The sequence below is a fragment of the Epinephelus fuscoguttatus genome, linkage group LG14, assembly GCF_011397635.1.
Source record: "Epinephelus fuscoguttatus linkage group LG14, E.fuscoguttatus.final_Chr_v1".
Classification (NCBI taxonomy): Eukaryota; Metazoa; Chordata; class Actinopteri; order Perciformes; family Serranidae; genus Epinephelus; species Epinephelus fuscoguttatus.
In genome coordinates this window covers 29,134,095-29,155,856 of record NC_064765.1, presented here as the reverse complement: position 1 = coordinate 29,155,856, position 21,762 = coordinate 29,134,095, and the positions used below count along the sequence as shown (strand labels likewise).

The following is a 21,762-nucleotide window of genomic DNA, read 5'->3' as shown; positions in this document are numbered from 1 at the left end:
GGAGGAGATTTTTATTTTTATAATGTGACAGAGGGGAAACCCCAACAACTGTGTGGACCGAGAGAATGTGACTGACATCATGCCTCATCACCATCATCCAAATACCTTTCTCTGACAAGAAACACTAAGGCTGGTGTTGGCTTGTGTTTCTCTTACAGTTTCTGTTGGTTTTCTCTTAATTTTTTTTTTTTACCTTTTACACATCTGTATGCCACAAGATACTTCACTCCACCTTAGTATTTATTTATGTCGCTTGCCTTTTACTGAAGTGACTGTAAGGCAGTACTTCTCAATTGGGGGTAAGGGTACTTTGGAGTACTGTAAGGGGTACTTGACAATTCTTTATAATAAAAGGGGTAACTTTGGTATTTTCTCATGTTTTTGTGTTTAAGTAACAAACAGGATTAACAATTTTTGAAATTAGTCCAGTATTGAATGAACACTCTGCAGCCAGCAGTGGCGAAACCGGCTGCAGTGAACCATGCGGAACTGCCGTATGGTTCACTGCAGCCAATTTACATTTACTAAAGGGCTTGTTTTTGCCACTGACAAGCTCAATTTGTTACTCTGACATTGTCTGACATTGTTTGGAAATGATCCTTACATAGAAAGATCATTGTGTTAAAGCGTGAGATCCTTTTTGTTTAACCAGAAACACACCAGACTCCATTTAAATAAAGTTTTTTTAGCGTGTATAAAGCCAGCATTTCAAATCGAACTGGGTGCATAAATGATTTATTTAAACCAAGCGAGAGTTGGTGATCGTCGGAACAGTAGAAAGACAAACCAAGTCAACTTTGGCAAGTTGTTTTTCTTGTTTTTGTTGACTTTGAATGAAGAGTGTTATGTTGATAAAATTACTGTTTATTTAAATGGAGTCTGGTGGGTTTGGCAATAACAAATTCAAGGCTGATTCTGCTGCTTTAAAAAGGATCTTACTCTTTAACAAAGAGGTCGACCTCTACAGGGATCCTTGCCATGATGTTGTCAGACACTTCTAATAACAGTCTGAGCCTGTCAGTGGCAAAAACAAACACTTTTAGTTGACTTAAGTTGATGGTGCTCAATTGCCCACAGGGATTACACTGCAGCATGTTTCACCGCTGCTCATTACCGGACCAATTTCAAAAAATGTTGTTCCGATTAGTCACTAAGACACAAAAACATGGGAAAATTGGGTCCAAGTTGGACAATACTAAGTCACCCTTTAACTGACATACACCGCTGCAACAACAAAAATCATGTTATGTTGCTACCAAAAATGTTTTGCACTGGTCAGGGGGTATGTGGCTGAAAACATATTTCAAAGGGGGTACATGATTGAAAAAGTTTGAGGACCACTTCCCTAAGGCATAGCTTTGTCATAATACTATAAGCTACTGCACCTCATCTGAATGACAAAGTGCACAGGCTTATTTTTTATCACTGGAACACCATCTTCAGTGTGACTGAGGAGGATCTGCCAGGTTGAACGACAGAGGACTCTTCTCATGTGTTTGGGTCAGGGAGGGAAGAAAGCTTTCCATCAGTGATTAGTAGGTCACAGCACGGAACATCACAGCAAAGATCTACAGCCAAAACCACAAGCCTCTTTGTGCCAGATCAAACTCTGAGAAACACTCTTTGTGTGTGTGTGTGTGTCAGCTTGAAAGAGAGAAAAAAAGTCTGACGTCAAACCTGGGTTGGGTGTGAAGAAGGCCCCAGAAGTGTACACCAGAGAAGACCGATGGCTGGAAAATTTAGGGGAGCGCGAAAAACAAGAGGGTATATGTGAAGTGTGTAAAAAGTTTCACTCGTAGGTTATTTACAGACACTTTTATTATACATTTATATAACAAAATACAGTTTCTTAACTTTGTCTTTTGAGAAAAGATGACAGGAAAGAGGGTGGAGAGTATGGCAGTAAACCAACACAACAGCACTGAGTGGGATTTCACAGAGCGAGGAATCCTGCTCTAGGCAAACACACCAATAGCTGACTCACTCATAAAGACAATCTTGTTAAAAAGAGAACTTTGAGAAGGTTGGGCTATGTGTGTATGTGTGTGTCGGTGGAGACACAGACTCCACTTAGCTTGAGTCATTATCAGCTTGCGTTTCATCCAGTAAGCCATCCAAGTGTCCAGATGGTCAGAAAAGCTGCTTCAATGCTCTCCCTCTTTCTCCCTCCCTGCTACACACTCTCCTTTGGAAAAGAAAAAAGGTTATGCCAGCGATCGACTGAAGCCAAATAGGGGAGGGATACAGATTGGATGTCAGGTGGATTTAACTGCAAGAGGAGCAGCCAAAGACCAGAAAGCTGAATTCAGATCAGTTACCGCTCCCTGCTCTGTCCCTTTCTATTTTCTGCTTGGATGATATATAGAATTCAAATAAAAGGACAAAATTCAAGTGCTACCGCTCTCTATTATTGTCATGGGTAAAAACTGCCAGCAGGCTGACTGCCCAGTGTCTGCTCCCTTAGTTTGCCAGTTTAATGTGAATTGAAGTAGTGTGCATTTTGTTTATGGCAGTCTGAGAATGTAAATATCCCCAAAAGATAATAAAAGGTGCAGTATTATCCCTCTGTGAGCCCCTGGTCTGCTGCAGGCTCCCATATTTTCAGGCTGAAGTGCACACAGGACTGGGATGGGTAGAGAGGGTTAAAATGGTCAGAGCTAAGGAGACTGGAGGCTTTGTGTTGCAGGTATTATCTGCAGTATAAAAGCTGCTGGAGTGGAGACACAAGAGCTCCCTCTCTTCTGTTTCCCTCAGTAGCCGTACTTGTCATTTAGGTGTGTGCGGCCATCTCCAGTCTGACCTACAAGTGAAGAAAAAGCTGGAGTTAGCACCAGAAGGATTCACATTTACATACCAATTCATGATGTATGACATGTTCAAAGAAAGGAAAGACAATAATACAAAATGAAATAAGATGCTTGGGATGTCCCAAATGCACTGAGGGATTACTGAATGGGCTTAATGGGTACAGGCCGAGGGGCCCAAAGTGTAAGGGGGGCCTGCTGGCCCTCGCCTGCAAAATGTCGCTGAGATTAACATGTATTGACCAGGAAGAGATTTAAAAATGTAGACAAAGAGCTGCAGAGGAACCGCAACAACACACAAAATAACTACTAACAGGGGCAGAGGAACCACAAAGAAACAAATAACAATCAAAAAAAAGACATAAAATAACCACAAAGAGACACAAAACAACCAAAAAAAGACACAAATTATCTAAAAGACACACAAAACCACTACAGGGTATATGCAGGAATCTTGAGGTTCATTTCAATACCATAGACTTTTTTAAGACCTCCCAAAAAAACCTTAAGACCTCATCGCCACTTCAAGCTGTCGTTAGCAGCAACGCATCTTTAACTTACTAAACAGTTGTAGTTTGCAATTAAATCTCTGGAGCACTAACATACAACAGAACTCAGATAAGATGAGAAGGATTTTTTATTGTCTTTTGCTCCTCTGTTTGGTGCCTGGACGTGCGCTGTTGCGTGATGTCGCACAGGTACGTGCGCCCCAAGCGGCAGTCTGAGTGTGCCTACCTACACATCGTTGTTTGTAATAGTCGCAAGGAGGAAAATAAATTATACATTCATGGATACTTTTTGTCAAAGCTTGAATGCCAAGAAAATTTAGTACTTCATAAAATCGCGATTAAGACTTTTAATACTTTTTAAGGGCCTTAATTTTCCGACATTTGATTCATCAACTTTTAATACTTTTTAAGACCCCGCAGACACCCAGTACTAAAAAAAAAACAAAAACAAAAACAAGGACACAAAACCACTAAGAAAAGACAAAAAATTATCGGAACAGACACAAAACCACTAAAAAGACACAAAATTATCTCAAAGGGACACAAAACAACCAAAAAGAGACACAAAATTATCTCAAAGGGACACAAAACTATCTCAGAGACACAATACAACCAAAAGATGCATTATGACTACAAATAAATCCAAAACAACAACACACAAAAGAGGCTAAACAACTACATTTGTGTTTTGCTCCTACGTAGGACACACTGGGGGCCTTTTGGTGTGTGTCCATTGACCCCACTGTCTGATAATCCGCCCCTGCTCACAAGAACAAATTCACCCAACTGACCTGTAGCCCACCTTCCTAACTGCTGACTTGTATGCAATCATCAAACCAATTACAACCCTAAATTGACGTAGTGCAATTAGTACTGACCCTAACTTTAAGCTGAGTTTGGCAGCTGTTTCAAAGTTTGTTTTATTTAAGCTTATCTTATCCTTTTTACATGACTTTAATCTGCATTCCTCAGCTAACAATGAAAATGTTGCTGCAATTTCAACTGGACAAATGGACCATGAAAGCCTGTTTACTTCCTCTCATCATGTCCTTAAAAAAAATCCGTCCCTCCCACCATTCCTGTGCTCAGTAGGCCAGGGACGTACAAGCCTGTCAGTGTCAACAAATATGGATGTAGAAAATAGAATGGCACTGGTCTCGCACCAAGTCATCCCGGGTATCTGCTTTTTTCATATCTGAATTTCAAATACTGCTCTTATTTGAACTCTTGACTATTAGTCAAGCAAAGGTCTACAGATTTAGACATGAGCTTATATCTCACTTATCAGAATGGCGACATGGTTAAGACACTGCTTGCTTAATAAGATTGACTTTGACCTAAATACATGATCAGTTGGTCAATATGTGGCGGAGTCTAGTGCAAATAGTCATGCAGTTTACCTGAAGGAGGCACCCAGACACAGTAATCAGGGTCGTCTTCTGGATACTGTGTGGAAAGCTGCCCTGGTGGCTGTGGAGGCAGATCATGAGGAAATTCAATCAGTGTCACACTTTTCTGTATCCAGAATTATGTGTGTGTGTGTGTGTGGTCCTACCCTGCTGGGGCCCATCACTTTCTTCTTCACATTCTTTCTGGGTCTGGGCTCTGCTTCTGACTCTTTGTCACCTCCTGCTATGAAGACATAGATATAGCGCATTAGTATGGAAGCCCAGTTCTGCCAGTGTGATGAAATAATGACTGAAGCGGGATTTATACATCTGCGTCGAATTGACCGCATACCCCACGCCACAGCCTTACATGCACCTCCTCAAAAATGTAACTACACGTCGCAGCTACACAGACCTGTCTATCTTTGTAAGCTGAAACCATTTCCCTCAGTGCAAACAAAGCTTTTATTAACTTTATTTCACAGATGAGAAACAATAAATTGTAAAGACAATAAAGCTGCCACAAAAATAGCATTTTAAGTCTTGCGTGTGATTTATCCTGGCTTCATATGAGTGAGGATATCTCTGCTAGTCCCAAGGATAATTTATACAATGTAAAATGCCTAATATGGAACCAATAAAGCACAGTAGCCACCTGGACTCGATGGGGCTGCAGCCTTGTTGTTGCTGCGCTGAGGAACCTGCTCCACTGCTTCAGCACACTCCTCAACGCTCCTCTGTTTGTGCTCTAATATGAGGTCATATGGACAAAAACAAAGTGTGATCATTAGGATATGCACTGATCTACAAAAACAAATCAAAATACCCTTTACAGGGGTTACATAAATTGTACTTTACTACATGTTTTGTCATTTCTCCTTATATAACTCTGTGTATGGATGATACAAAGACAACAGTGTGCTTGTGTGTATATTACAGATCTACTGCCACCCAGTGGCACAAGAAATTAACAATACAACTAATGAACATGCTATGACTATCTCAGAAAACCAAGAAACAGAAGGCATGTTTTCCTCCCTTTCTTCCTTATTAATGTCAACTTCAGAAAACCTTCCTCCAGTTCTGATGACTTCTTACCTCTCGGCTCCTGGGACTTTGCTGCCTGCTGTCTTTGCCGCCCCGAGGGGGAGCTCTCTTGAGACATGGCTGCACTGGACTCCTCAGTGTCGACATCAGTCTCAGTAATAGCTGCGCACTCTTTATCGTCATTATCCTCATTTCTCTCTGCCTCCTCCTCCTCCTCCTCCTCCTCGTCTTCCTCCTCTTCTCCACTGGGTGGAAGTTCTTTCATGTTGAAGAGCTCGGCGGGCAAGTTGGGGCGCTTTGGAGGCAACTTCTACAAGAAAGAAGAACACATCAATAGAAGAAAGATGCTGAGCAGAAGACAGTAAGGAAATATGTTTTCAGAGGAATGAAAGAGTCAGGTGATTAGACTAAATTATGACATGACAAATAACACCTACCCCAATGGTACCAGTCTTCAGTTTGAATTTGCTTCCTCCCTTCATGGCTCCAAACAGCGGTAAGACTTTTTTAGGCTTCGCTGCCTCCGAGCTACCACTATCACACCAAAACACATCAAAATATGCTAAGTATTTAAATGTAGCCTGATATGTGTACTGGAATAAAAGCCTTTTCCATTAATTTGATCACCTTTATCTCCTGACAAAAAGATGTAAAACCCATTCCCATACTTGTCGTTCACATAATCTACAAGGAAACTTGCTGATGTTTCAGTATATTTGCTTAAAGGAATACTTCACCCTTAAAAATCAACATTTGCCTATCAGTTACTCACCCTGTGTTATGTTGAATTTTTAAAGAAAACATAGTTTTTCTTGTATGCCTCTGTTAAAACAAGGAATCAAGAAACTGGAAAAATTCCTCTTGAATTGAAGTCATAGGGGTCCATGTTAAACAACAGCAAAACTATATCAAAACGTTTCCTTACAAACTCTCACACAACTCGTGCAGTATAATGCAAGTGTCATTTATCCAGTTGTATGCTCAGTATGTCCCAAACAGACCGCCCTGTCTGACTGGGAACTGAACTTAAACTAAAACTTATCTATGCTCTCTTCAAAGCCAGACCTCATTTACAAATATAGTAATTTTACCTTGCTGAACACAGGAGCTGTTTGTCTACCACTGCCTTGGTCAGTTAGTTGTTAGTTTGTTTGTGTTATTGTGATTCACCAAAGTCACACAATAACACAAACAAACTTTCAGATTGAGGCTGTGTTAGACCAGCAGCCCCTCTGGTCAGCGAGGTAAAATTACTGTTTTTGTCAATGGAGTCTGGCTTTGAAGGGAGCATAGCTAAGTTTCAGTTTTAGTTCAGTTCCCAGTTGGACATACTCAGGAAGTACTGAGACTTAATACGCAGTGTTACCATAAGGCTCAAATATGTTTTGTGGCCTCAGGAAGATTTTTTATCATTATTTACGGTCAAAAATGACAGTTAAGGTTGCTGACCCCTGTCCTAAAACAACCAGAATGACCCCTTCTTGAACGCAGCACCGTGTCTAACCTCGGCAGCAGTGAGGGCATCTGTGCGGGCCGTGTGAGTTCCACCAGTTTTCGGAGCCTCTGAGCATCTTTGCGCAAGTCTGCCACGTGCACGTGAAGCTTCCTGCGCTCCACGGCGTCCATCGCTGCCTCACTTCGCACTGCGGTCATGAAAGCATCCAGGGGGTCCTCGGTGGAAGAGCCGGAGAAGTCTGAAAGGAGGGATGAAACGTACAATAACATGAGGAGAACGGGCATCTGTAGGTAGTGCGGCATCTGTCCAGTGCACAGTGAACACCCAGGCGATCATGACTCACCTCCTCTACCACCGCTGAGCTTTTTCTGAGTGTCTGCCAGCTCTTTCTCCACCTCTGACAGTTTGGCCACCTACATGAAAATCAAATACATGAATGTTACCACAGAAACATACAGTGTGCTCAGCACTATAGAGCAAGTGCAGTTTACATAAACACACCTTACAGTATAGGGTTGTTTCCGAGGTGAAGAGAGTTTTATATTATTTCCAGTACAAACAACAGCTCCCATGAGCAGACAGGGAGCACCTACATTTATATATTTATGTATTACCATTATTCTGACAGAGAGGAGACACAGGCACCTCTTGTGTGGTTTGTGGTTTTATATAAATACTCCAGCGAAGGAAAAAAACAGCTACTTGAAGTCAACATTTACAGATGTGGGAGTAAGAGAACAGAATCCGTTGATGTTGCTACACGTTCTGCTCCGTAGAGGATTTCATTACCTTGTTCCAAATATCAACCAGAAACAGATGGCAGCTTTAGCAGCATGCTTTGTAGCCATGTTGTAGTGGCATGGTTCTATGGATGGAAGTGTATTAGTCAATCACCACACCGAAACATGTCAATACTTATTGGATGGATTAGAGATTAGGTTTGGACATTTGCGTCCCTCTAAACTGTTAAAACTTCGGTGATCCTTTAACTTTCCATTTAACGCCATAACCAGGTCAAATTTTTAACATGTCCACTTCTTTGCTTAATGACCACATTCCTGCAAAACTCATGACAGTCCCATCAGAATTCCCTGTACTTTGTGTTAAGTGCCAATGTGCGACTGTTAGCATGCTACCACAATTTACTATGGTGAGCATTTAGCTCTCTCCAGCACTAAGCAAGAAGCAGCAAACCAGGAAGACAGTAAACACGGAGGGGACTCTGGGGAAATGCAAGAACATGTCTCGTTTCTCTTGTACTGTGGAACAGCAGGATAAACTGGTGGAGCTGTGGAAAGTTTAAATTGGAGTTTGGCATATTATTTTCCACCAGGAGCAGGATGGGAAATAATCTCAAAAGCAATCTACCACTGTGTGGAAGACCCAAGTCTTGTTCATCATCAGATGTCATACTTTACACTGATGATATGTGTTTAGTTTCTTTTAGTTTCTCATCAGTGAATCAAACCTGTGTGAATCCACAGAACAATGACATTATGCTGTAGCATCATGCTGAACACAAAGTAAGGCAAAATTAATTATCACAAAGGTGGTGATTAAAGATGTAGTGAATCAGAATGTTGTCAAATTCCCCAGTGGTGTGTAGCAACACGAGCAGATCATTACCAATGATTCATAGGTCTCTGGCCGCTCCTCAACCTTTCCCGCCTTTTTCATTCTCTCCTGCCTCTTCCTCTCCACTGTGCCGGTTCGATCCAGGAAGGTGTCATCATCACTGTCGTAGTAGTCCTCATCTTCCCAGTTCTTCTTCTTGCGCTTACGGGACACTGGAGATATGACGCAACACAGGAAAAATATAAGTACAAGCTATAACCCCCAGATGGTGGTTCAGAATTTTACTTTCAGCGCTCATACCCAGGGTTCTGCATTGGATATGCTCATGTTTTTGGTAAATGGTGACCTAAACATATCCATTTGCATCTAATGAACACTCTTAAAACAGTTAACGATGCTCAGGCACTGTGTTTTATGGCCCCCAAATATTTACTGCACCCAGCACGCTGGTGTTGTGTTGAAGCCGTTGATATGAGTTTCCACCTACCTTAATCCGAACCAAATCTTTTCCTTACTGAAAGGGGGGGTGCTAGGCATTTTTACAGAAACATCAGCATAGCTAGTACAACTGGCAATTCATAAAATGCATCTATTGGTGCTGTGGAAGCCAGTTCATATGAATATCTGGAATATAGTACAGTCTCCAGTGGGGAAAAAAATCTCACATTTTTATGCACATTGTGAACGCCAGGTCTCAGAAAAGAAGTCAGAACATCAGCTACATGGGCAACAAATTTGAAACAATGCATCAAGTTAAAGCTTTCGACCAGTCTTGGGAAATATCTGCGAGTCAGTGATGATCACAAGATTTTGTTTCAGTTAAAAAAAACCCCTGAAAAAATGCACGTAAACTTCATTTTTACTTCATTTTAATCTGTGTGACCTGAACTTTGAGCCAGCTCTTGTGAAGTGTGACTGTGCACAATACTCTTCATACCTGCTTCCTGGCGGAGCAGCCCTCTGGCTTCCAGCATCCGACAAGCCTCCAGGCAGCACTGGATGGCTGCTTCCTTCTTCTTCCCCGTGTGGGTCACCTCAGCAACCAGCTGCCGGCCCATGGCATCATCCACCGGAAGCCTGACACAAACGTCAACATGAACTGTGTGACTTTACACACACGTAACAACCTTTCTGACAGCAAGGACACATAAACTGTACCATCATAAATCAGGGGTTTCCTGTCACTCACTTTATTCTGCAGAGCCAGCTGCCATGGCTTTTGTCTTCATACTCAAACTCCAGCTCCTCTCCTAGTCGAGAAAGAAGTCAAGAAATTCAATAAACACAAGTACAAGTACAAAAACAGGAGAAGCAGACATCTGTGGATTAACAATAAGTCTTCTCACCTTCCCTGTCATAGAAGCCCTGCAAAGCCTTCTTTGGGTCTTTTAGGTACGCAGCTTCCTGGTCTTCATTGAACTCTGTAGAAAAAGGGTTTTCCTCATTCTCGTCTTCCTCTGGAACCGCCTCCTCAGCTGCACCGTGGATTCATGGAGACAGATGGAATGAAAGGGAAGGAGAGGACGAAAGGATTAACGTGCCTCTTTAGTCACTCGCCTTAAGAGCAAGTCAGCACCAGCTCACTCAAGATGACACAGCATTATGTCAACACAGATGACACCTAACGTTCTGTAGCATAATCCTGCAACCAGCAGAAAAGCTCACCCATTCCCCACGAGCAGCCCGAGTCTTCGTTTGACAGTTTGCTCTGGCCCTTGTTGCTTTCGCCTTGCTTGTCCCCCTCCTTCTCCCCCTCATCATCATCATCATCAGAACCGTCTCCCATCATCCTCTTCTCCAGCTCTTCCCTCTGTTTTCGGGCTTTCTCCCTCAGCTCTGTCACTGTTAGCTCAGACTCCTCCTCCTCATCAAATTCTGGACCCTGTGGGAGGAGGAAAAGGGAAGAGAACTCCACCTATTGAGTTAAGCACTCCCTTAAACATATACAATAAAGACATACGCAATTTTATCTTGTAGTCTGACACATGATGGGCTTTTTTAAAGGATCAAAACTGAAGCAGCAGACTTGCTTTTATTAGTTAAGTATTCAGAATGAATCCATCTGACTGGACTGTGAGCTTCCTGATTTAAACTAGATTTCACGTGGTTTTTGAAGTTGTCATCAGACTGTTTGTGTTGTGTTAGAAGCCACCGCAACAGTGTTAACGGTGACATTTGGCACCTCCTTTACAGAGTCCTTTTCACTCATCTTCTCTGATTGGTCACTCTGTTCAGCAGAGTGCTTCTTCATTTAGGCTATCTTATTTTCAAATTATTTAATTTGACAGGGTTGGAATGCAAAGAGGATCACTGTATTTGTGTATTATTGCTGTTTAAATGTATTGTATGGCTTTTAAAACATATGTCAGGTAGTAGTTTTGTATGGCCAGAATTCTGGAATATTAACAGCTACACTGGTCATCCAAAAAAAAAAAAAAAAAAAAGTCTAGCATTTACTGTAGCACCACCAAGTTTACATTTGTAGTTTTGAGTTGTGCTGTCTAAAGTATAGTTTTATGGATACATACTGATTCTGACTCATTAAATCTGTTTAATACTCATTTTCTGGAGTATCGATACAAAAGCACCAGCTGCACTTTTCTTGCTCTCTCTTATTGTTAATGTTTGCATCAAAGTCATTTTGTTGTCCTCTGCTGCTAACCAATAAAGTTGTTGTTGTTGTCATGTTATACCCTGGTTTTTGTGGTATTTTTTTCTGTTTTTCAGGGTAATTTTTTTCTGTTTTTCATGGCATTTTTTTCTGGTTTTTTTGTGGTAATTTTTTTCTGTTTTTCATGGTAATTTTCATGGTAATTTTTTTCTGTTTTTCATGGTAATTTTTTCTGGGTTTTTTTTGTAGTAATTTTTTTCTGTTTTTCATGGTAATTTTTCTTCCTGAACGAGGAGATGAGATACTTCAAAATCTCGCGAGAAGCTCCCACCTGGCACCTGCGAGTGACCCCTGCATCTATGGTGACTCCTGCTCATGGATGTATTTTGCATCCGTGCTCCAGCTCCTAGACAATTTCAACTACGGGATCAATAAGGGTAAGGCACGTAATTAGTTACACACAGGGTATGATAATCCAGCTATGTTTTCGACTGCATCCTTCTATTGTAGGCCTATCGCTCAATGTATCAGGTTAGGTTAGTAACAGGTTGTAACAACGTTAGCTGACAAACGTGCATGGGCATGATTTCATTTCCGATATTACTGTGCACCCCTAAATCTGAGTGGGGTTTATTCTATTAATTTTGCATATTTATTTAGTTCTTGTATAGTTTGTTGTGTCTGTGTCTGTGGCAAAAAAATAAAAAATGATACAATAATTACAATGATAGCAAACAGCTCTAAATATAATTTATAAATAGAAAATGTATGCTTAGTTTGATAGCTGGCATGCATGTTACTGAAGCTGTCAATGTTATCCTTCATATATTCATGTTAATATATTAAATATATTTAGGGGCTCCACGTCATGATTTACCTGCAGGATAAAAAGCCTCGTGCTCCCACCAAACTTTAAGACATGTCCCACACGGAGCCTGATGTAGGTCTTCGGGGGGATCTTGTTCTTGTTGACCACAGTGCCGTGTGTGCTGCCCAGGTCATGGATGTAAAACCCTCTGTCCTCGCCCACAGAGCATCCCTCTCCAGCCTCTCTGCGGTACTGAAGCACAGCATGGTACCTGGAGATAGAGGGATGCTCCAGAGAGACGTCACACACAGGTAAACGTCCGACCACGATGTAACTTTTCTGTGTGAGGGGCACCGTGTCCACTATGGCGCCGTTTTTAAGGATCTCCAGCGCATATGGGACGTCTGGAGCCGTGCCACCCCAGGGCGGCTCTGTGTATGGGATAGGGGGGAATTTACCAGCTGGGGGTCCTTTAGTGGGGAGCACCCTGGGTTTAGCCTCTGGCTTGGTTTTGACAGGAGCCACATTCTTGTCTTGAACTCTTTCCGGCTTGTCCTCTTCTTGGCCTTTTTTGGTGGTCTTGCTTTCAGTAACAAGCCCAGAAGTAGTTTCGCTAGCAGTGTGTACAGCTTCAGCTTCGTTATTTTCTTTCACGTGTTTTGTCTCGGCTGCTGCTGGTTTGGACGGAGCAGAGACGTTACTGCGTTTGCTGGTGAGGGAAGGCGCCGCGAAAAGAGCCGGTTTTTTAAAAGTGTCCTCTGTTTCCGGTTCAGTTTTCTGTAATTCTTTCTTTTCGGGTTCTCCTCCGTTTTCTGTGGCCGAGCACTCATCAGTTTCCATCGCAGAATCCATTTGCTCATCCGTTATTTTCACACACACATCTGACGGCGGGGAGGCGGCCATGTTTATTTGGTGCGACTGTTAATTCTGCCCGGGTTTTCAAAGCCTCTATAAAACTCCCCAGAACCACTAATAAATAATGTATATGGGAAGAAAGGCGTTCACATGTTTTGCATGGCTACTAAATTGTATTTTAACGAGAATTTCAATTTCATGCTAATCAAAATAAATGGTTTGTAGCGGAACTAAATATTTTGTTCAGCTGTTCAACCGGGTTTTTAGCAGCAAGGACGAAAATGCTTAGTTCCGGTGCAACTTCCTTCAAAGATGCAAGGGCCGCTGGTTTAAAATATCAGCAGATGTTTTATTCACCCCTGTGTAACGTGAGTTGTTATTGTTGTTGCAAATTATAAATTAATAGTTTAACTAGCTAAACATCCGTGCTACGCACTAAGCTAGCTAGCATTTAGCTTAGTCGTTGCTCCTCCGTGAATAAACTGTTCGCTAATGCGTTCTTTCTTGAATGTTCATGCTGTGCGAAACTCCAGTCAGACACCTGACATTTTGCGTTGTCTTGCTATCCGGCAAACACATATACCTGTTAAACATTGACCTCAGAGCGTACAAGAATCAATGCACATTACTTTTCAGTTCGGCATTGATTAAAGTGCGCCTAATTGCGTTTTCCGATACTTTTTAACCATTAATTTTGCATTACCTCCCAGTATCTTTTTCCATCATAAAGGCAGTGCAATCCGATTAAAATTGCTAGTATTTTCTTTGAAATATGTTGTCTTTTGGCCACATCTATGCCGAAATAACCAGAAGACATGTACATTTTTGCAACATTGCTTACAATGTTGTCTACGAGTTGTGCACGTTTGCCACCATGCACCGTGTATCAGCTAAAAACATTACCTTCTTAACTATTCCTAAAAAGCCAAAGACAGTTATAAACTGATTAAAGCCTAGTGAATGTGGTGTGTAAAAATCTGAATCAATGCTATTGTTAAAGTTTTATTTGTTTATTTAATCTGATGTTATTTTGATTTCAATGGTCACTCCAACTTCTCTACCTTTCCAAATTTTCAGATTCAATCCGAGTTTGAATCTGGCTTGTGTCTTTGATCACTCAGCATGATGCGTTACTGGGGTGAGATCCCTGGGCCTGCAGGGGCTCCTCCCAGTCGCAGCTCCTTTGACTTGCTCCAACGTGAGTTTCGCTCAGTGGAGATGCAGGACCCTCCCCTGCACCAGCCCTCAGCCCAGCGTCCGCGGCCCACCACGATGTTGGACATCCCCTCAGAGCCCTGCAGCCTCACCATCCACACAGTGCAGCTGTGTCAGCATGCACGCCGCCTCCGTGGCCTTTTGTCAGCAGCCCAAGCCCAGGCTCAGGGTCAGAGCTCAGCGTCCTCTGAGGGTGGCAGCAGGCTGGAGGAGGCTGATACCAACCTGCCTTTGCGTCCTCCTACCCCACCTGCCATGCCAGATGACTTACTACCTGCGGACAGCAAAGCCCCACGGCAGCCCTTCCTGCTCCGCCACAGTGACCCTGAAAGTGACTTCTATAAGTAAGTTCTTATTTGTGTTGCTGAGATGCAGTACTCCTGTCTTTTTGATTGAATATGTTCATATCCGGTAAAGCATCTAAATTGCAGGCTCATCAGTCACTCAGACTTTATATTAACTTCTTTTACATATCTACATTTCGCAGATGTTATCTGAGTCAATTGAGCAACCAGTCATCATTAATCTCCTTTTATCTCCTCTGGTTTTTCTATCATAAGGGGTAAAGGCGAGCCTGTCACAGAGCTGACTTGGCACTCTTGCAGACAGCTCCTCTATCAGTCAGTGGCCACCATCTTGGCTCACGCCGGCTTTGAGTCGGCCCAGGAGAGCGTGCTGGAGACTCTGACCGACCTGGTCCATGAGCATTACCTGCGCCTCTCCCGCATGCTGCGAGTGGCGGTGGACCGGGAGGCTCGGCTTGGAGCAAGTCCCTTCCCAGACGTGGTGGAGCAAGTGTTCCATGAGGTGGGCATTGGCAGCGTGCTGGCCCTGCAGCGCTTCTGGCAAGTGCGGATCAAGGACTATCACAGCTACATGCTGCAGGTGAGGCTGGCAGTGGGTTTGTAGGGTTGTGCTATTTGACAAATGATTCTGTAAGATGATAAACAATTTTTTAAACTCTATATGATTTTGGCATAGTTTTTTAATTATTCATAAATGACACATTATTTGATCTTCTAGATCTTCATTTATTCTCAGGAACAAAACACATCGATCAGCATTGTGTGTGTGCCAGTGTTATCCTTTTCAACTGTTGTCCCTCGGCCAGATGTTAAATTGGCTGATGAAACAACAAAAAAAACGCACACAGCATTTTAAATTAGAGCCAGAGAAAGTAAAACATGAGCAGCTAAACAGGATAAAGAGCTGACAGACATAAGGCAACATCATGCTTGCTAAGTAGGACATGTGAAAAGCAGGCAATTATACAAAACTGTTGTTATGCAGACAATCAGTGTAACAGCGGTGACAACATGACAACATAAAACCAAACTGTGTTTCTCAAATTTTCACAGTTTTACACTTACAACTTAACTTTTTGCAATTTGGTTGATATTTTTTGAAAACTGCTTTGCATCACAAAGCAATTTGTGTGTAGAGCAGAAGCTCTGGCGTAGACCAGCAGCAGAGGGTCTTCATTTTCTCTGTCACTGGTTAAGTGCTGAAATGATTAATTGTTTAAAGAGTTTGTTTACAGAAAAATCATTCTCAGCAATTTAAATGATCAAGTATTTGTTTCATTTATCAAGCGAAACATCAAGCAATCTATATTCCCAGCTTCTCCAGTATGAAGATGATCTGCTTTCTCAGTTATTTTTATAATTGTAAACTGAATATTTTGGGGTTTTGGACACACCAGACTAAGATAAAAACCTAGGCTACTTAAATTTCAGGAAAAATGAGCGGTGACACATCACACAGCAACGTACAGGTGTAGCATTGATGATTAAGCTGACCGTTTAAACTGTCTTTTAATAATGATAATGACACTGAGCAGTTACATTTTACATTTGCATAACACTAATTAATCAGAGCAGCTTAGTTTGGAAAGGCAAATAGTTCCAGCGCTCAATGAGAGAGGGAAAAAACAGTGACCATAGTGTGTCCCACCTTCGCTAACCAATGTCATGGGGAAAACAGTGGAACATGTCACCACAGGCTCTGAAAAACTATAGCAAATTCTGATGATTTCCCACTATATTAGAACATTCTGTAGGCGAAGCAATACATTGGAAAACTAGTCAGCAGATTAAATAATAATGAAAAAATAATCCCACTGGGCACAGTGCTGAAAAAACATTTGCACGCTCCCATGGCTTCAGCACAACAACGCTGAATCATCTCCGAAAGCATAAAGAACTTTGTGTGAGTGAGAACAATGGACCGTATGGCAACTTGTGTGCAAGCTGCTTCAAAGTGAGACAGAAACCAAACTGGGAGATTCACTGTCTTCAGTTGCCAACATGACTTCTAAAGATATACAACTGAGGAGTTCTGTAGAGAGCAGAAAGTAGCGCTGATCCTTTGTGTCTGTGATCAATTAATTATGTGTTGGTTATTATTCATGCAGACTTTTTCCACATCTGACCTGACGTGACACGTTAGATGTGATCCTAGAAAAGAATAATGTGGTTGCCATTGAACTTAAGATACGAGATAATCTAGGCTCAGATCTTACATTTATTTTTCTGCAAACCTCCAACAGTAAAATTGGACTAACAAAGATTTTTCTCTTCCAGGTGAGTAAGGATCTGTCGGAGGAATATGAGCGACTGGTGAACCCAGAGAAGGCTCTGGAGGACTCCAAGCCCCCGAGGATCAAGGAGGAGCCCATGAGTGACATCTCTTTCCCTGTTAGCGAGGAGCCTGAGGCTGACCTGGCCTCAGGGGACCAAGCTCTGCCCATGGGGGTCCTCGGGGCCCACGGCGAGAGGCTGGCTGCAGGCCTGGACGGTGACCACTCACCTCACCCCTCAGGTGAGATTAGGGTTCTTGTTCGAATGTGTAGTCTGCATTCATCCCTCTACCTTTACTGTGCACTGATGTGAAGGTGCTGCTTGTATTGTTGTATCGTGAAGTGTGTCTCATTTAACAGGCAGCCTGCAGTCTTCTTGATACGTAACTGGGCAGTTGCTTAATAAGCTCTCTTCCATTAGTCCTGAAAATAGGAATCATTGTGTTTTATTTACCTTAGAAAAAGTCATTTATATCTTCATACGGAGCAGATCCTCATCCATGGAGTGTTCTTCCACAGTAGCCCAGAAAGGACAAACCAAACAATGGCTCTAGATAGCACCATTCACATTTCTGCCATCGGCTGCTGTCGTCGTCCTACACGCTTGGCACACAGGAGAAGTTTAATTTCTGCAGCTTCACTGCTAGATGCCACTAAATCCTACACATTAGAGCCTTAATTGTCAAATGTCAAAAATGCCCTTGTTTAACTGCCTTGCTCTCAAACTTGTGGCAAACAGCACAACATATGTGGAGTTTCACCCACTTCACTGTCACCCAACTGAAGTCCTGTACGAGGATATTTGAAGCGCTTGCTTGCACTTCAGCTCATAAACTTTCCCTGTGTTCCGAAATGCATACTTTTTCTTTTACTATCAGCACATACAGCAGCTGCCCTGACAAAGAATGTACTGGGATCTACGACTTTGTTGTAACATTGCGCCTTGAACTTTGACTGTGTTGCTCATGTATCTGTAACCGTGGGAAAAAAAACAAAACGCCATCTGCCACATCCATGTTGTTGTTACTTTGTAATGTATGTAGTTTTAACTGTTAAGTCATAACTGCAAGCATTGTAGATTCTAACATGTTATATTCACAGCAGTAAAAGTACATAGGCCATGCATTTCTGTCACGGTTATATTCACAGTTATGTCCTTTTTGACTATTTTATTCAGTTAAACAATTCATATTCCTATTATTACTGCCTATTCGACTGGTCATCAGTCACTTGAATGCTCTGTCATCCGTCATTGCCGCTTCTGACAGCTGTCATCTGTTTGCAGCTCTTTCAACGTGACATATCTTCCGCTGTGTGAAGGATTGTAGCTCGAAATCGCCAGAAAAGCATGCAGACTTTAATACCTCAAAATGCCCCCGGATGCAGGAGAACATCCTGAAATTTGGTGCACCGCATTCAACATACTGTGTGTGTACAGGGACACACTAAATCTTTTTAATTGCCCCAAGCAATCCTTATTGTTGAGCCCTGCATTAAACATGACCTATGTCATGTGTAGAGATGCAGGTACTCTGCAGTTAGCTAAATTACTACCATAAAACTGAATCTGAAGCTGGATTTATAGTTGACACATGACATCCTGCTGTAGATAATACAGGGTGTTATGTTTTGATAGTTCAGTGTAGGATATCACCCACTAAAAGGAGTGAACCTATACTCAACAACTGTACTGTACGTGATCAGGGCATGTGTTAAATTTTTATCCTTTCATTGTTATTTTAGTAAAGTTATGGCTGTAATTCTGAGAGTCACACAATAATACAGATGGCAACATTCACACTGGGCTTTATATTCAGGTTACTCTTTTAATGCAGTGGATTGTATCGTTTTTCTTTCTCTCTTAAGGTGGGGGCGGGGCCAACAACTCCCCGCTGTGGCCACAAGTAAAAATGGAGCCGCAGGATGGCGAGGAGGGCCAGAGCGCTGGCCATCACCATCACCACCACCACCATCACCACGGCGTCTTGGGTGGAGATGTGTTCGAGGAGGGGGGGCCAATGTCCACCATGAGCGAGTCAGGAGGAGCCATGGCGCCGTCTCCCGGAGGCGCGGCGTCAGAGGGCAGCTACGCTTCGCATTCGCCCGACTCCTTGATGGGCACTTCGCCTGTCTTCAACCAAAGACCTAAGAAGCGGGCGAAGAAGATGTGAGGCCAGATTTGTGGAGGCAAGACGCTTTGACCAACCAGCGAGTCTTCCACGTTAGTGACAGTTGACAGAAAAATGAGGTGGCGAAACACACCAGCTGTACAGTGTAGGACTCATCCGCAGCTGATGAGATCATGGCCACTGCATAGACTGACTGGGACAATGATGTCATCAATGAACTGAACTGATATGGAAAAAGAAAAGTAGTTTTTCATGTTTGTTTTTATGAATGTGTATAGTTTCTCTTGAAATAGCTGAAGATGTTGCCATTAAATATATAACGCGGTTTATTGTCAAAAGAATAAATGTCTTGAAGTATTTGTTTTGTCCTTTTGAGCTATTAATTGTTTTTAGGAAATATATGAGGGTTACAATTAGCCTAATGAATTGAAGAACAGCAAAAACTAAGTGGTCCAAAAGCAAATAATTTAGTTAAACAGCTTAATAATTCAGCAGAGTGGTTTGTTTTCCCAAGCTATTAAGTCTCTTTCTCCTCACATACCAATTACCGCCTGTGCCATTCATTACGATTATAAGACGCTCCACCAAAAAGGAAAATATTTTTTTTTTCCCTTCATGAACATGCTGTTGCATATTATGATGTATTTTCAACTCCTCATTTCCCTTCTGCAGCATACTTTACATGTAGCCCAATACGGCGGAACGACACACACTCTTCACACACCTGTCAACCTGAAGCCGCTCTGCTAAATTAGCATCTGTTTCAGTAATGAGGCAAAGCTGTGAATGCAACACCAGAGGCAATTATGGCTTGGTTGTCTGCATCATGAAGGCGACATCAATCCGGTCTTAATGGCAAATTAATTACGGCATGCATAACTGCATGCTGAATGAGCAGGCCTGTTTGAATACATGTGATTTTCTTTTGTGTGGGCCTCTTTCATTTTCACAATGAGGCAGGTAATTGTCTGTACCACTGGGAAGTGCTGATGGGGTCACGTATTGGTATTCACTTAGCTGCACTGATTGTTGATTCACAGTTTTTGTGCCGCACCTTAAGAAATGTGTCTGATTTGTGACGCTGTGTGACCCAGGTGGGCTTTGGAGCAGCTGGAAAACAAAATCAGTCCTCAAGAGTTATGATTGTTGATGCTTATAACTGTAAGCAATGTCCCCTGGACCTAAAAGGAGTCCTGAATTATTTTCTGCTCTGACTCATTCTGAAACAGCTGCAGTAGAAATACAGCATCAACAGCGTTCCTCATGCCTAACTGCAGTCGCTGCACAAAACTACATCATGTGCCAGATGTGGCAGCAATAGACGCCTTGTACTGAGCCTCAAAGGCAAACAAAAATACTCACTTAACCATTTGAATCCATTTTTCTTTGTATAAGTACCTGCATAAATTATACTCCTTGACAGAGGGAACGTGGGCAACATATTATTTCTTGAAAAGTGAGTCAGCAAAGGTGCTTTAAAGGTCCAGTGTGTAGGGTTTAAGGGGATATATTGACAGAAATGGAAAATTCTGCAAATAGCATTGTTGTGTTTCGTTACCTTAGAACAGGGGTTGGCAATCTTTACAATCAAAAGAACCATTTTTGGCCAAAATAAATAAATAAAAAATCTGTCTGGAGCTGCAAAACATATTTGACCCTTAAAATGTAGGTAACACAGCCTATTAAGTCTTAATTAGCCTATAAACATTACTAATAGCTCTAAATGAGGTTTGATTGATATGTTTTACAAGGTGGCTACTCTGCAGTGGACTGTTTATAGTCATTTGGTACTTTAACTCTGTAGCATTAAAAGCAAGCACACACTATTAAATTCTCTATTTCCCTCTGAGACTTTTTGTTTTTTGGATTTGGAATCCCTGACTAGTCCAGCTAGGAAAACTTAAGACAAGCCCCGGCTGTTTAGGTTCAGGAAAATTTATAGGCAAAGGTGCCAGGCCACAGAATCTAAAAATTAAAATGTAAAAAACCCCAACAATTATTAATTTCCATATAATTTTTTGTCAATACCACAGGGAGCTACTTGAAAGGTTGTCTACGTCTGCCTTAGAATGGGGTAATATATCTACACAGGGAGCAGGTCCTTATACATAGTCTGCCATGTTTCTACAGTAGCCTAGAACACACAAGTCAAACACTGGCTCTAGATGGGGCCTACTGCGTTTTTGCATCAGCCACCATAGTTCTCCTATGTGCCTGGCATTAGGGAGAAGTTTCATGGTGGTTGCAATCAGCAACCTCACCACTAGATGGCACTAAATCCCACACACTAGACCTTTAAGTTCAGTGAAACGTGGAAAAAAAAGAGCCATTGAAATAACCATGAATTACCAGATAAACATTAACTGTGGGGCACCAGGCATGGTAATGGTAGCTCCACCACTTTGGTCCCAACTTAAATATCTCAACATCTAACATGGATTGGTACAAAATTTTATACAGACATAATGGCTGTGCAGGATGAATCCTACTGACCTATGTGACCACTTGAGTTTTCCTCCAGTGCCATCAGCAGGTTTCACATTTGTGATTTTGAGTAAAATGTCTCAACTACTATTGGATGGATTTCACTCAGTATGACTTGTAACAGCTTCAGGGATCCCTTCACTTTTGCTTTAGTGCCATTGTGAGGTCAAAATTTCAAATTGTCCAATACTTCAATTTATGATCAGATACCAAAAATTAAAAAATGAAGGATATTCCCATCAGCCTCAGCTGTTATTAGTGCTAATTAGCAAAAAGGAGCATCCTAACACGCTGAGCTAAGAT

General features: G+C 42.0%; 2 protein-coding genes across 4 annotated transcripts; one reads left to right on the top strand and one right to left on the bottom strand.

The window, feature by feature from the left end:
- Positions 1–1,800: 1,800 nt before the first annotated feature.
- On the bottom strand, positions 1,801–13,131 carry LOC125900457 (solute carrier family 4 member 1 adaptor protein). 2 transcript variants are annotated; one of them, XM_049595461.1, is made up of 14 exons: positions 12,268–13,131; positions 10,445–10,661; positions 10,126–10,254; positions 9,969–10,029; positions 9,717–9,856; positions 8,831–8,991; positions 7,548–7,617; positions 7,253–7,442; positions 6,186–6,282; positions 5,800–6,058; positions 5,357–5,449; positions 4,869–4,945; positions 4,714–4,783; positions 1,801–2,800 (listed from the first exon to the last, which is right to left on the bottom strand). In XM_049595461.1, exons 1-14 carry the CDS (start codon positions 13,099–13,101, stop codon positions 2,751–2,753), a joined length of 2,448 nt encoding a protein of 815 aa, XP_049451418.1. In that variant the 5' UTR covers positions 13,102–13,131; the 3' UTR covers positions 1,801–2,750. The 2 variants fall into 2 exon arrangements, with proteins under 2 accessions (XP_049451418.1, XP_049451419.1); XM_049595462.1 differs by having other exon boundaries at positions 4,869–4,942.
- Positions 13,132–13,312: 181 nt separating this feature from the next.
- Positions 13,313–19,332, top strand: supt7l (SPT7 like, STAGA complex subunit gamma). 2 transcript variants are annotated; one of them, XM_049595464.1, is made up of 5 exons: positions 13,313–13,421; positions 14,131–14,612; positions 14,829–15,153; positions 16,851–17,088; positions 18,713–19,332. In XM_049595464.1, exons 2-5 carry the CDS (start codon positions 14,176–14,178, stop codon positions 19,015–19,017), a joined length of 1,305 nt encoding a protein of 434 aa, XP_049451421.1. In that variant the 5' UTR covers positions 13,313–13,421; positions 14,131–14,175; the 3' UTR covers positions 19,018–19,332. The 2 variants fall into 2 exon arrangements, with proteins under 2 accessions (XP_049451421.1, XP_049451422.1); XM_049595465.1 differs by having other exon boundaries at positions 13,334–13,421; positions 14,175–14,612.
- Positions 19,333–21,762: the final 2,430 nt, after the last annotated feature.